At 36.5% G+C, this 14,834-nt stretch overlaps 1 protein-coding gene across 1 annotated transcript in view; it reads left to right on the top strand.

Annotated features, from left to right (window-relative positions):
- Positions 1–14,834, top strand: part of PROS1 (protein S (alpha)) — a 35,892-nt gene that overhangs the window by 3,752 nt on the left and 17,306 nt on the right. Inside the window, exons 3-8 of the mRNA XM_009993381.1 lie at positions 4,232–4,389; positions 5,408–5,432; positions 5,766–5,852; positions 10,024–10,146; positions 10,277–10,399; positions 12,236–12,361. Coding sequence (XP_009991683.1) covers positions 4,232–4,389; positions 5,408–5,432; positions 5,766–5,852; positions 10,024–10,146; positions 10,277–10,399; positions 12,236–12,361 — 642 coding nt within the window. The remainder of the gene's footprint in view (positions 1–4,231; positions 4,390–5,407; positions 5,433–5,765; positions 5,853–10,023; positions 10,147–10,276; positions 10,400–12,235; positions 12,362–14,834) is intronic.

Genomic DNA, 14,834 nt, shown 5'->3' on the forward strand with positions numbered 1-14,834 from the left:
CAGCTGAGCTGTAGCTCGGGGCCGGTGGCGGCTCCGAAGCTGCTGGCGGCCGAAAGCGCGGGTTTGCATCTCAGGGGAAAGTGTGCTTTCTAGTACCGGTTAGTTCGCTGAGAAGAAAAGTACTCAGTAGGTCATGGTCTCAGGAAATTGGCGTTATTATTGCGGAGCACAGGCAGGCAGCCCTAACTCTTGATAAGTTCAGACTTAGCGGCCTAGGTAAAAACTACTTGGTTCTCAGAAATAGACACAAAAATCAAGGCTTAGCTCTGTGACACTGCAGTCTTTGAGCATAGTGCAGAAATAACACTCTGCATTGCAGCTCAGAGTAAGCAAGTTTCTGACGTGTTTTACTAATGATTAAACAGATAGAAGCAAAAACCTAATGTTTACTATTCAAACTTCTGTTTAAATGCTAGGGCTTCTATCTGTGAAGGGAATGGTATGGAAAGATTAAAGTTCATTTTACAGCTTCTTTTTGAACAGGTCTTAAATAAATCTTCTAGTAAGTATTTTGTAACGTTCTTCTCTCCTGTATTCATAACGCTTTCTGTTCCGTTTATCTTCCCATACCTTATAAGTCTTCTGTGAGTGGTGGGAAACAAGAAGCTGTCCCACTCCTGCAAGATTTCTGTTGTCCATGTAGTCCAGTTTACTATCACTGGCTGTGAACAACACCAGGGATTTCTGCAGTGGGGGAGAAAAAAAAAGAAGAAATAGAGAAAACAGAAATATCTTAATAATGCAGCCTGTACCATTCAATAATCAGAAAGGAAAACAGCCTTTTTGCTAGTCTTAGTGCAGCTGCATTTGGTCCCTTATCCAGTGAGGTACACAGTTTGGATAAGATGAAGAAGGAACAGACAAACATAAACCATTGGCTTTATTTTGTTGGCTGCTTAAAGCTTATGTCACTGATGAGCATTTTGGGAGACTCTAGTTGGTGGAATTTTGGAGCTGATTGCAATATAACAGCTGTACAAACAAGATGATGCCACTTTCTACAATGGCATCACATGTCCTTTTCGTTCAGTTTCTTGTATCAGAGTTTCTAGAGGGAGCACTAGGGGACTACAGCTGCTTTCCACACTGGGACATTAGGTAAGCACCTCTAAGCTATACTAGCCCACTTCAAGTAGGTTTATAGTTGAATCTGCACTACAAAACAGTGGGAAGTAAGCACTGAGTCTCATCCTCTCCCCCCTTCTTTCTCAGTAGCATTAGTTCTAACCAGGTACCAGATACAAGTATCTAAACAGATACTTCGTGATCGCTATGCAATGTCGGCATAAAGCTATTGAATTCTTAAGGCTGTTGAATTCCATAAGTCTTAAGTGATAATCAAGTGAAATACACAGAGTTCATTAAGGGTTAAATATTGGTTTGGCAAGGTCAAAAGTGGAGTGAAGTTTCCTGTAACTGAGCTTGGCAGCAGCAGCAGTCAGGATTTTAAAAAGTTTTTAAACATTCTCTTTTAAACAAAAGGTCCTGTAATAATCTTTGTAAGGAAAAAAACATTTTAACACTGCTAACTCTGTGCATGGGAACTGAAATATTGGCAATAAAATATGGAATTTTCTTAAGCTCAGAATTCATAGGAAAATGTCTTAGGAGAATGCTGAACTGCTGTGGTGTAGAGGGGAAGACCTATTTCCATTAGCCCACTGTACTGGAAACATGAGATTGGCAGTGTTGTATCTGGTGTGATGTCCTCAAAAACACTGCATGCACTTAGAATTTTCTTGTGCTTTATTTACTGAAAAACTCTGTCAAAACAAAAGTGATGTAGCTAGAGGTCAAAACAAGATGATTTAAAGTCAGTCATGAGTTAGGCCTCATCTACACCACACAGCTTCTGCCTCAATGCTATGTCAACATTATTGCACTGATAGAAATCTTCAGTGTAAATAATAACATTAATGTTAATGACATATAATAGATAACCTGTTTGTAAGACACATATTTGTCTCACATAAATTAAATAGAATCAGAATATATTTCCTTTTAGATCACTGAAATATGTAATATAAAAAGCCACTCCTTTAGCCTCATAACAGATGGACTTCTGCATCCTTCTTTTTCTTCTGTTTTTATGTAATGACAAACACAGCCATTTACACAAATTAATTAAAATAACTGCTAGCAATAGTTATAAATAAATTATCAAAATATTTTCTGGCTATGCTTTCCAGTGCAGTTAGGGCTCAGAAGAGGTCCTTCTTGTCCTGTCACCTCCGTGTGCTTTTTGCCAGGCTCCCAACAATTCATATATTACTAGTGAGCTCATGGATTGAGAGAAAAGACCCACAGCTGCAGCAGTTTCCAATTCATTGCTCCTTCTAACTGCCATAGTAAGGATACACTTACGGCGTACTTTCAGGTTTGTGCAAGTGGAAAACAGCAGAAGAGGAAAGCAGGCTTGAATAATTTTATTTATTTTTGCCAGGAATTTCTGGAAGTGGGAGCCTGGAAAGTAAGATAAGACTTTTCTTTCTCTGAGCAACTTTCTTGATGCTTCACCTTACAGAGTTCTTTCCATTCTCCAGAAAGATCACCATGTAGATCAACAAGTAAATAAGACTGTTTCCCGCTTATATACTTAGTAGTGGGGAAGGGCACAAGCTGACACCTCCTCCATGCATTTCTAACCAACTTGTTGGTTGCTCTCTGAGGGAAAGGTGTGTGTCAAAACTTTGGAAGGTACGCTGTAATAGGGTTCATCTTGAGCTTAGGAAATCTAACAAATTGCCTTACCAGAAAGGTTAGTCTATCAGAATGAAAGCAAGTAGATCCAATTTGAAGCAACAAGCTTATCCCACATCAAATACACTTAGGATGCTGTAACAATAAGGTTTCTTCAGGTCTTTATCCAATGTTGCAAGATTCGAGCACTTTGGAGAGCTACAGTTTTGTTCCTGGTCACTTGTTAGAGACCTTTAGTAATGTCTTAAGGATGGTATGGTTTTAGTTACATTTGTTGCCTTAAAGCTATTCTTCCTTCATGTTCTGGGTCTCATTAGCTGCTTGTTCTAATAAGCCTTCTAAGTTTTTTTCATTCCTGTTCACTGTGACACTTGGTTTTTGGCATGTCCTATGAAGGCACTCTGGTTTTGAGGTATTATACGTACACAAACAGTACTGAATTGACTTTGCTTGAATTAGTCTTCTTTGTAGACTACTGGTGAATATGTATATACACCATTTCTGGTTTGCACTCCAGGTGTCATGACCCTCACACAGTTGTGCTAGTCTGAGAGATTAAGTTATGCAAAGGCTGATAAAAGAAGGACAGGTGTAGAAGTGTGGTGTTCTCTATTTAACATGTGTCAGTGGTGCTCTTTAACACTGAGCTGGACTTTTCCCAATTATGCTTATCCAGTTTTCTCTTAATCACAAGGTATGTACAAAAATTAAACTAATGAGGCAGCCTAATTTGGTTTCTTTTCCTGTAGTGTTGTGTGCTCTACAAAGAACATCAAAGCAAACAGACATCTTTCATTTTTAATATTTCTCAACTCATTAATTTGTTCTCCATTTATGTAAAAGTCAGTAAAATGACAGTAACAAGATACATGAAAATTAAGTAATGACACATAACGTGATGGATTTGGAGTATGAAAGTTAACTAGGGTTGCATTTTGTCTTGTTAAAATGTCAATGTCTTTTTAGGTTGTCTGCCTTGATATTTCTCAGAATATCATTCTCACCTTTTACTTTGTCTTGATATTTACAGTTCTGAAAAATATAATAACATTAATGTTAATGACATATAATAGATAACCTGTTTATAAGACACATATTTGTCTCACATAAATTAAATAGAATCAGAATATATTTCCTTTTAGATCACTGAAATATGTAATATAAAAAGCTTCACAGATTTTTTCACTTATTGGTTGTGTATCTCACTTTAGAATATCCATAGCTTAAAAAAAAATATCTTATTCTGCAGATGACATTTAACTTATGCTTCAGGCATAACATTGCATTTTTTTTTTGGTGTCACAGGATTGTTTTTATTCTGTTAGAAATGTTTACCCCCCCACACATACAGAAAACAATCCTAAGGTTTTTTGCCCATATTTTCAAAAATTATTGCAAACAGCAACTCCTGACTAAGCATTTCATTCAGATTTGATTTTTTTTATTAGGTTCTTATATTTGCCCAGTGCTTATGGTGTTTTTAAGCTGCCAAATAAATAAATAACAACAGAGCTCCTTTGTTTCTATGAAGTTTTATCCCAGCAGCATGCCTCTCAGTTCCTGGTGAGGAAACGTCGAGCAAATTCTTTCATGGAAGAAAGTAAGAAGGGAAATTTAGAAAGAGAGTGCATTGAAGAATTATGCAATAAGGAAGAAGCCAGGGAAGTATTTGAAAATAATCCTGAAACTGTAAGTATCTGATGCATATTATGAGATAAGTGGTATTTTTTTACAGATTGAAAGCTAGAAGTCTGCAGACTTCAGACTAAAAAAAAGTCCCTACCATGCAGACCAAGAACCAGTTTGAAGTTCTTTTGTGTATACAGCTTTCATAATAAATATTGAAGACTGTGTAAGCAAAGAGAATAATTGAGTAGATATTATTTTAATCACCAGTTTAAGACCACAGTTGTCTATAAGCATTACGTGTGGGCAAACTGTTGGCTTCAATTAAAATTTTACACAAAGGATGCATGGTAGTGTGGCCCTTTCAATGAAGGGGCTGGATATATCACTGCAAGCTGGGGAGAACTCTGTTCCTTGGTTCATGTGCAGTGCACATATACTTAGTATTAGGTATATTTCATTTTATTTAGCTTTGTACTATTAAAGGTTTATTAAAATATATGTGTGGATAAAATGAGTATTTCTTTTGCAAACTACGTCAGTTTCTTTCTTGAAAAACATTGCATGTATTTAGGTATACGGACTGTTAAGACTAAATACTTTCAGTAATCAATAATCAGTTGTTTTAAAACAACTTTCTGTTTTGGTAGCCCTTTTTACTTTATGTAGAGTGAATTGCATATGAGATGTTCAACCTATTCCAGGGTGCTTTGTTTATTTATGAGTGAAAAAAGGAAATAAAGGAGGCTGCTCTGCATCCATTAACAACATTGGTCAAGATCCCTCCTTTTAAAAAGACAATTTTTCAAGTAATTTTGACATGAAATTAATTTTCATTGACTTTACTTTGGAAGTGTCCCATTCAGTGCAGTATCTTAATCTCCACTGAGTCATGTGTTTATTAAATAGTCTTAGCCTAAACAAGTGATACAGAAAACTTGTTCTATATTCTATGAGTCTTTTTTGCTTCTTTTTTAGTTTTAATACCAATATATTTTAGAACATATTCAGTGATATATTTTGCTGTAATTCTATATACCTTATTTTTTTCTTACTCTTTATTTTTCTTTTCCTTCTACAGGAGTATTTTTATCCCAGATATTTAAGTAAGTACAAAAAGGCCTGAACAACTCTAAAATATCATTAACTAGTCTTCTTATTTGGATAATACCAGTTTAGTTTTTTCTGCCCATAGTGCGTAATTATTTCCATGCTGATTATAATACATAGTAGCTCCCAGGCAAGTTCTGTGTGCTTAGATTCTGGCAGAGGCACTCAGAAGGCTGTTCTGTGATCAGCTGTCCTTAGTATGCCCAGACAAGTTTTATGATTCAAGCTGTGAGAACAGACTCTTTGAAGATGCCAGCCATAAGCTGTTGTCGTTTCAGTCTAAATGAGTGTTTGTATCATAAGCAGATTGTGTGGGTTTGCATTTGCAGGTTGCCTTGCTTCTCATCGAGCAGGGATTTTCAGGGTTACTGCAGTTACTCCAGATTCTCCAGCTGACCTGAGGGCTTGTGTCAGTGGTAAGTGCTGCTGTTGGATATTTACCTAATGCCTGCAGATCTAAGAACACACATGTACATGACTGGAAAGCTGTTCACATAGGCAGAAAAAGAGACAAATCTCCATTTAACTCAGGCAAGCTCAAAAATCTGGAACAGAAATTGACCAAAAGGTATTAGGTGAGACAGAGTGTTTCCTGAGCATGTGGTGTCAGGGACTGTTCTTAACTTTATAAAGCATGCTGGAAAAGAGACGTAATTAACTGCAGCATGGAAAGCAGATTTTTTTTTCCAGAAACATAGAAATTTCCTACACCAATCCACTGTTCCTTAGCATGTCCTCTGTACCATACCATGCATTTAAAAATTATGCCTGATTCTGCATCTATCAAGTCATGTTCTGTCAGTTAAGGGAAGAGACCATCTGGTCACTTCTCCTTTGTGTCACTCTTTGGCCCACCGTTACATTGTAGCCCTTTGTGAAGTGAGTAACATTACCAGCTGAAAAATTCAAGTATTAACTGGAAGACATAATAATTTACTCCAGACACAATAAGATCACAAAACATGAAGCTTATGATGTTGCTCAAATATTTTATTTTTTATGTGTATAAATTCTTAAGTCTAGTGTGAATTGTGTTTTTTCTAGTAATTGCACAGGAAGCAATCTGTACCATATTCCCTCCTCACAGTTGAAAAATTTCTCTAAATCTCTTAAACAGTTACAGCCTGGTTACATCAGAGCAGCTTTCAGTTAGATTGAATAGGGATACTTAACCGTCTGACACTGAGTTTGTCATTGAAAACAGAATCCTTAATAATTACACTGCACAGGGTAACAGGTGAACATATTTTCCAGATCACTTGGCCAACATGACTGCTGTCACAAACTAAAATGTATTCCCATTCATATAACTCTGACTCTCATTAGAGGTCCTGGGAGGAAAGATTTAGCAGAATTGTGTTAATATGCAGTGTTTATGTATTACTCAGTGAAAAAATCTAGTTTACTTCATACTATGTAAAATCAATTTAAATAAACTGTTACTATTGGTCAGTCACCAGGAGAAAGAAGTACAGAGAGTATACTCTGTATAATGTAACATTTTCAAGTGTTTCTAAAGCATAAATGTTCAACAAAATTTATGGACATTTCTGGAAAGGATCTACTGCTGAGAAAGCAGAATCTAAAATTCCCATTAGAACAACACAACATTTTTATTATGTTCTGTTTTGTTGTTAGATTTTGTGATACTGATACCAAGGGATTTTTATTTTTAAAGTTTTGTCTTTCTGAACTTACTGATCCAAATTGTTTTGATATTATCAAAAGGAAAAATTCAGTTTTCCTAATTAGAAATAATTAAATAATTATAAGAATTATAATATGTTTTTAATAATACAGAAGCTAGTTTGAATCTCAAGCTGAAAAAAATCAAGAATAAAAGTACCAGTGCAAACAAATTGGAAGATAATTTTAGTGTTTTCTGGTCTGTCTAAATTACTTATTTCAGAACACAAGTGAACTACCATTTAAGGACACACATTTCTGGATAAGCAATTATAAGAATTTTTTAATATATTGACTTTTTAAATCCCCATCTAGGAAGGAAAACAAATTTTCACAGGAATAAAAGGCCCTTTTTTATACCTTTCTAATCCAAACAGGTGTCTAAGATGCATTTTAAGTCCCTAAATATCTGTATCCCATAAATCTGCATGCATAATTGCTTTTGAAAAGAACACTTAAAAATCCCTGCATTTACATCTGTCCAGCTCACCACGACACATGTCATCGTTACCAATGCCTCTGAGTGGCAGAGGCTACAGGTGTCATAATCCACTTCTTACCATCTACTCTTTCTATTGCAGGCTGAGTACGTTTTCTAATGTTTAGTTGTTGTCACAAACATTTTATCAGAAAAACATTGCTGGGTAGTAGGTCAGAAGGTGCCCTAAATTGGGAAAAGAGGAGCTCCAGGTGCACTTTTGGAGCAAATGGCTGATACATTACTGTTCCTGCAGTGACATCTTAATCATTCATCTGTGGACATAGCCACTTTCTCCAGCCATTCCTATCCATCCTGTCATGTCTTCTTCCTCTAGTCTCCAGTTCTCCTTTCTTCATTCATTGGTTTTCTGAATTTTCCCTTTGTATCCTTAATTCACCTAATTCCTTCTACTTTTTTTCACACTGCCAACCCAGACTTCTCTCAATTCAGACTCTCACAAGCCATCCCTGCCTTTTGCTCAAAAACATTTGACTTTCACATGTATCACTTAGGAAATGTTTTGCTCATACCAAACTTAGTTCACACACCTTTTTCCTGGACCTACAAATGCAGAAAATTAAAATAATAAAATATATATATACAAAATTAGGGAGTTCTAGGACTTATATTTGGAAACTGCTGCGATGGATCCAAACATAACCCATTCTTTTTATTTCTTCTGCGCTACTTCTTCTGTCAGTGTTCATCTGCAACTGGAGTCCTTTGGTCTGCAATATGAATGTTACATGAAATGCCATGCATGTTCCATATATGCTGTATAATTTTGGAGTTTGGCTTGGGGTTTGGATTTACTTGCAGCAGAATTTAATTATAGATAGATGTAACTGGAAAATATACTATCATAGAATATGTTAAGCTTTCTTAGTCACAGAAAGCTAAGCCTTCTATGGGGCTCAGTTCTTTAGTTGTTTTGGGTGAAGTGCGAAACATCTGAGAAATCCAGTGAGACCTCAGGTACAGAATCATAGCAAGTTTTGGTCTTCAGGAACATTGCCTTTCATTCAACTTTTTGAATCTGAACTTAGAATCATAGAATGTCTTGGGTTGGAAAGGACCTATAAAAGTCATCTAGTCCAACCCTCCTACAATCAGCAGGGACATCTCCAACTCGACTGGATTTCTCAGAGCCCCATGAAGCCTGACCTTGAATGTCTACAGGGATGGGGCCTCCACCACCTCTCTAGTCAACCTATTCCAGTGATCCACCACCCCCATAGTAAAGAATCTTTTTTCCCAATGTGCAACCTAAACCTACCCTTCTCTAGCTTAAACCATTACCCCTTGTCCTATCTTTACATGCCCTTGTGAACAGGTCTTCCCCAGCCTTCTTATAGGCCCCTTTGAGATATTGGAACGTTGCTATAAGGTACCCCTAGAGTCTTCTCTTCTCCAGGCTGAACAACCCCAACTCTCTCAGCTTGTCTTTATAGGAGAGATGCTCCAGCACCTCTTTTCATTCTGCTGCCTATTCTTTTGTGACTCTTGTTTTTTTTTGCCTTTGTTTGTTTAAATAAAAGCATGCTTCTGAATGACATTCCAGAGCTTTACAAGAACATAACTTTAAAGTAGAAACACATTGTATTTGTAATATTTCAAGACTTGCAGAAAAATAAACCATAAAGCTACCAGCATATTTAGAAGATAGAGAATGGTGCCTTATGTAGTATGTGGATGTAAAATTATGAGAAAAGCTAAAATAACTTTCTATATTTTGGTTAGAGCAAAAAGGCAGTGAATTCCGTGTTCTCTGCCCCAATCTTTATATTTAAAGTCTTGCTTTCTGAGGTCTGGCCAGCATGTATAAAGTCCTCAATAGCTCTTTACCTTCCAAATTTGTCATTGAAACAAATATTTGTAAAAGGTGACAGTATTAGACACTGATGTATCTAGTCTACCCACAGGACCCGGACAGTCAAGCTGAGGTGTTAGTTTCTCATTAAATGTGACCCTCCTTTAACAGAAAAAACTAGATCTCTTTACTCCTGAATTCTTGGTATTCTTCAAACTTTGATATTTCTCGTGAAATTTGTGGTAATATGATGGGACACAGCACTGTTAATTAGAAGGTGAAATACATCCTTAAAATGTAATTAAAATAGTATCAAGCCTGTTTGGTCATCTCTTGCTGGGGTTAAGCTGGCTTAGTGAGTAATATGTTTTCTAGTTGTTTTCTTTCTGACAAAGTACTCGTGGCTTTGTTATTTTCTCAGTCACTAGCAAATTCTTGGTGACAGAATTAATAGCAAGATGGTTGTAGGGTACTTGATGTTATGCATCAAGCCTTTTCCTACTTAATTAGAGGTGAAATATACCTGTGGGAAGACAATAAGAAAGACTAAACTGATTCTTGAGAGAAATAAGCCCAAATAACAAGTATTTCCAATGTTTCCATCCCACAGAAATTTCAAACCAGTGTAGCCCACTGCCCTGCCATAAAGATGGATATAAAGATTGTATAGATGGACAAGCCAGATATACATGCGTCTGTAAACCAGGATGGCAAGGAGAGAAATGTGAAGAAGGTATAGTCTCTAATGTCATTACGATGTTAGTTCTTGGGAACACAATTATAGCTCTACTGTTTTTGAATAGTATCAGACATTTACATACACCCACCTGAGCAATGATTTTTAAATTTTGTTTTCCTTCTAGATATAAATGAATGTGAAGATTTCAATGGAGGTTGTAGCCAACGCTGTTCTAATTTACCTGGAAGCTACCGTTGTTTATGTGAAGATGGCTACTTCATGCATTCAAATAAATGGGATTGTGGAGGTAGGAGAGTGGGCATCATTATATGGCAGTACATTGCCTGTTGACTAGAGAGGAAAGAATTTATCTAGTAGTTCCATAAACACTGTAAGTCAGCAGAAGATTGAGTAGCTTCTGAAGATGCAGTCCTGCTTCAACTTGGCTACTCATTCCACATGCAGCCTTACTCCATTGCAAGCTTTTGTGCAGCTGTATAGTGAACTAGATCAAGGAACTGAGTTGAGCTTGAAGCCAATTCAGGAAAAAAAAGAAAAGAAAAAGGAAAAAAAAAAAAAGTAAGGAAGAGACTAAGTATTAAATTCTGTTTCCTTGCTAGAGCTCTGTAAAGCTTCTTTTGGTTTTATATACCCTTTAAGCATGCTGAAACAAGAGTCTAGAATGGTTCAACCAGCTTTGTTACCATGGAAATCATGTCTGGTGATCACTGGTTTAGGCTGAATCACTCCTAATTAGTGATGCTGCTCTTTTGGGAATTTGAAGTTCATTGGATAAGAAACCATTTTATGATTCTGTGATTAATGATTCTGAAATTGCTCTTAATGGAGGGAAAGTCTCCTACCCAGTATAATTTTTTTCTGCACATACTTGTATCTGTCGTTATTTGCCATGACCTGCTTCATTCTGTTCATGACCTCATGACCATGTTCTGAAACCAGCTAGCATGTTTCTTCCAGATAACTTGAAGTAGTGTGTTGAGAATTAGCACAATTAGCAATTCTTACTGCCTGATTAAAAAAAAAAACACAGCCTCATTCCATTTCAGTGTCATATATTTTGTTACTGAACTATTCTAACAGTTTTGGATAATGTCAAATACTATAAGAGACAAGACTTGAGGGCCATCTCCTGCTGTCACTTCCTTTAGTCTGTTGTTTGGGGTTTTTTTGAATGAGTAATTTCCAAAGATATTTGAGAAGAAATGAAGATTGCTGTTTTGTCAAAAAGGACAAAAAGGTAAGTTGTTTAGAATCTCTGTAATTCTTAAAAAGGTACTGGAAGAGTTGGTTAAAAAAGTAACCAAATATAAAAATACTAATAATACACCTTAGTACCTAGAGTACTACTTTAGTAATTGGATAAACTGGATTTAAGTGCTTGATTACATCCAACTACAAAAATACAGCTAGGAAATTGCAGTACATGAAATAACTGTAGAAAAGGCCAAATTCATGACAGCTTTGACTTAAAAAAATGTTTTGGGAGTCCTAGTGAGAACTGAAGTACTACCAGGGATTTGGTATTTTCCTGTCTACTAGACATTTAGTGAGGTTGATATTATACAGTCTTCAGTTGTCAAATCTGCGTTTTGAAAATGACATTGAAAAATTGGAAACAACACAGAAGATGGACACTAAAATAGTAGTTTGAGGTATGATGAGACAGTGAGAGACTTGAGCATCTGTCATCATAGCCAATTAAAAGATGATTGTGACATAAATTGACTGTAGCATGTAAGAAACACTGATAGGATTATCTCTTGTCTTTCTGGATGTCTTTTTCTAAGGTAAGATTTTATTATGCAGTCTGGTTTAGCTTACAGGGAGTTGGGCAGACTGTTTTCTCTCTCTGCCTTCCTGGAGATGCATCCTGTTTCCTGTTATCCACAAAACACATGAGGGAATGAGAATTCATCTTTTGCTGAAGGTGTTCAGAAGTGCCTTTTAGAGACCTCTGGAAGTCTTTATGGCTATAGCTATAGACTCCTCTGAAACCATGGTAAACCTAACAAGAAGGAGCCAGTTTGCCAGCCTCACTCAGTTTGCACACTTTTGGATAGGGTTAGGAAAAAATTGTATGCAAGAGTGTGACTTATTTTTAAGAACTTGTTTGTTTTTTCAGATATAAATGAATGTGTGTTACATCCAAACATCTGTGGGACAGCCATCTGTAAAAACACCTTGGGGAAATACAATTGTGAATGTGCAGAGGGCTACACATATAATTCAACTTCCAAGAACTGCGAAGGTAGGTCTTCCCCCTCCTCTGACCCCATTTTCTCTCTCTTTATTCTTTCCTGTTTCCTTGTTTGTTTTTTGGGTTGTTTGTTTTTTTTTAGTTGACTGCTATATGAAACTTCAGCAACTCATCTAGTGGTTGTATTTAGTAATCTCCATGGTGTTTATTACAGTATGACTCAACTGTTAGTTCTTTCAGAGGTTCAGCGAGGCTGTTACATGTAGTGCATACAGTTCTCACTCCCAGACATTGGAGGGTTGTACAGTATACCCCCATGTCCTGCTGTATGCCAGATAACTTTCTCAGTTCAGGGGAGCACTCCTGTCCCACTGTAGAGAGGACTTTCTGTCCAAGCTCTCAAACCAGCTGGCATGTTTTTTTCAGATAACTTGGAGCAATGTGTTGAGGGTCTGGGCATTAATAGTGTCTTGTACCTTGTTTTTAAGTGTCATAAAAGTTATCAGGAATATGTTTTATGTCAATCAATTTTCTATATACCCCCAACTCAAAAGAAGTTATAGTAAAAGCAATTAAAAGTGCTTATTTGGCAATTCCAGTCTAGGCAGGACAGGAAGATTTCAAAGAGATAAACCAGAAATAAAAGCCATGCTTAATCAAGTTGTCTCAAAAACCTAAAAAGCTTGTCTTTATCCATCTGATAGGCTGTTTGTAGGTGCTTATTTAGTCCTTATGGCCAGCAGCTCAGTCTCTGTCCTTTATACATCCTTAGATCTGAGATACTGGAAAGAGCTTTTCACTGGGGTAGTGGAATTCAATTTAAAAGGACGTTTAAGTATCTAATCCTTCCTTGGGGTATCTAGTTATTCCAGAAATTAACAGTGTTAGAGTGAACTGATCTCCCTTCAATGTTGGAAAGGATGGCATGACAGTTGTATAAAAGATTTTGTATAAATACCCCCATTTTAAATAAAACCATTCTTAAATAACCAGAAAAGGAGCTATGAGAAAAGGAGCTGCACTAAAATAATCTTTCCTCAGGAGTATTCTTTTATGAAATTAAAAACTAGAAGAAAGAATTTCAAAACAAAGTTCTGTAACAATTGTAGCAAAGTTGAAAAGTACTGATAGCTAGCAGTAAAGCAGCAAGACGCCATTCATACACAGACCATCATAAAATACCTTTTCCAGTATTTAAAGTATTTGCACAATTGTCCTAGAAGGTATTTTATTTCTCTCTACTTTTTCAAGTTTCTGTTTAGTACACACATCAGAAATGAAATTTCAAATGTAGAGGAGATGTATAAGCCCTTGGAGTTTTACTATGAAGGGGAATTTTTTACATTGACAGTTTAAGAAAAAATGCATCAGTGACTGATTTTTATTTCAAATGCTGCTTTTATGTTACTGTTCAAAAGGACACAGAAGTGACTTCTTGCTGGCTATGAATCATTTGCTCTGTCTTTTCATGCAGCTTTCTTGTGACAAAACTTTGCACAGTGGTAATGATTGTATATTCAGATGTCTGCTCTTTGTGCAGTTACTATGGGATTAAAACATTACTGACAATTTTGTGTCCATGTATGCACTGAAATGAGAAGAACTTCACAGAAATTAATCTAATTCTCACAGATACAGGAGTTGCATCAAATTGAATTTAAGTTTTATTTTTCTTCTGGAACATGTATTCCAGAAGGTTGCAAGATGAGGATGTTAAAATGAGCAAAGTATTACCTCCTAGAAGGAGGATTATGCTGCTAAGCTTTCAGACCTTGTTGTAACCACATTAAATGAGTCACCAAATCCTATCTAAGGGCAGGATTGTGCAGACTGATGGGAATGTAGCCTTACAAAAATACTAAATGACATCAGCTTTTCATTGTCCCATTGCATGTAGGTGGCCAAATTCAGTTATGCTTATTAGAAAAATCAAGTTTACATACATTTCTGCACAGCTCTTTCTATGATGACAGATACAGTTAGAGTGGAACAGAAGAGGGTTTGAGTGTTTTCTTTTTACCCATTCACAGGAGAATGTTGCTACAGTGTCTCCCAAAAGGTGGGGATGAAGAACTGTAAGTGAAAGATACAGATACAGTCCAGTCTTTGTTTCATAAAAGCCATACAATTGTAGGTATAGAATTTTATTAGCTTCCGCTCACCACCTTTGCAATTTCAAACACCTTGCCAAAGAAGAGGGGTAGTGGAAATTACTAAGTATGCTTATTGCACTAGAGGAGACAAACCAAGCTGAACCCATATTTTAAAGAATGTCCTAAATTTTGGCATGTCTTTCCCCATATTCTTCTTTCTTCTCTGAACAGGAAGCTTCTCTTAAAGAAGTGACTGAGCCCCTTAATCAAACAGCACAGAATATGTCTGTATATCAGGTGATAGTCCCTCCCTAGCACATACCCTGAACATTTGAGACAAGTAATAAAGGTTTCCTCTTCCCACATGAGTTAACACACAGAAAACCCTACCTACCCACACCTGTGCTCTGGGGAAATCGCTGTCTTTCCCT

This window comes from Chaetura pelagica, unplaced genomic scaffold (genome assembly GCF_000747805.2).
Source record: "Chaetura pelagica isolate M959 unplaced genomic scaffold, ChaPel_1.0 scaffold101, whole genome shotgun sequence".
In the NCBI taxonomy this organism is placed as follows: Eukaryota; Metazoa; Chordata; class Aves; order Apodiformes; family Apodidae; genus Chaetura; species Chaetura pelagica.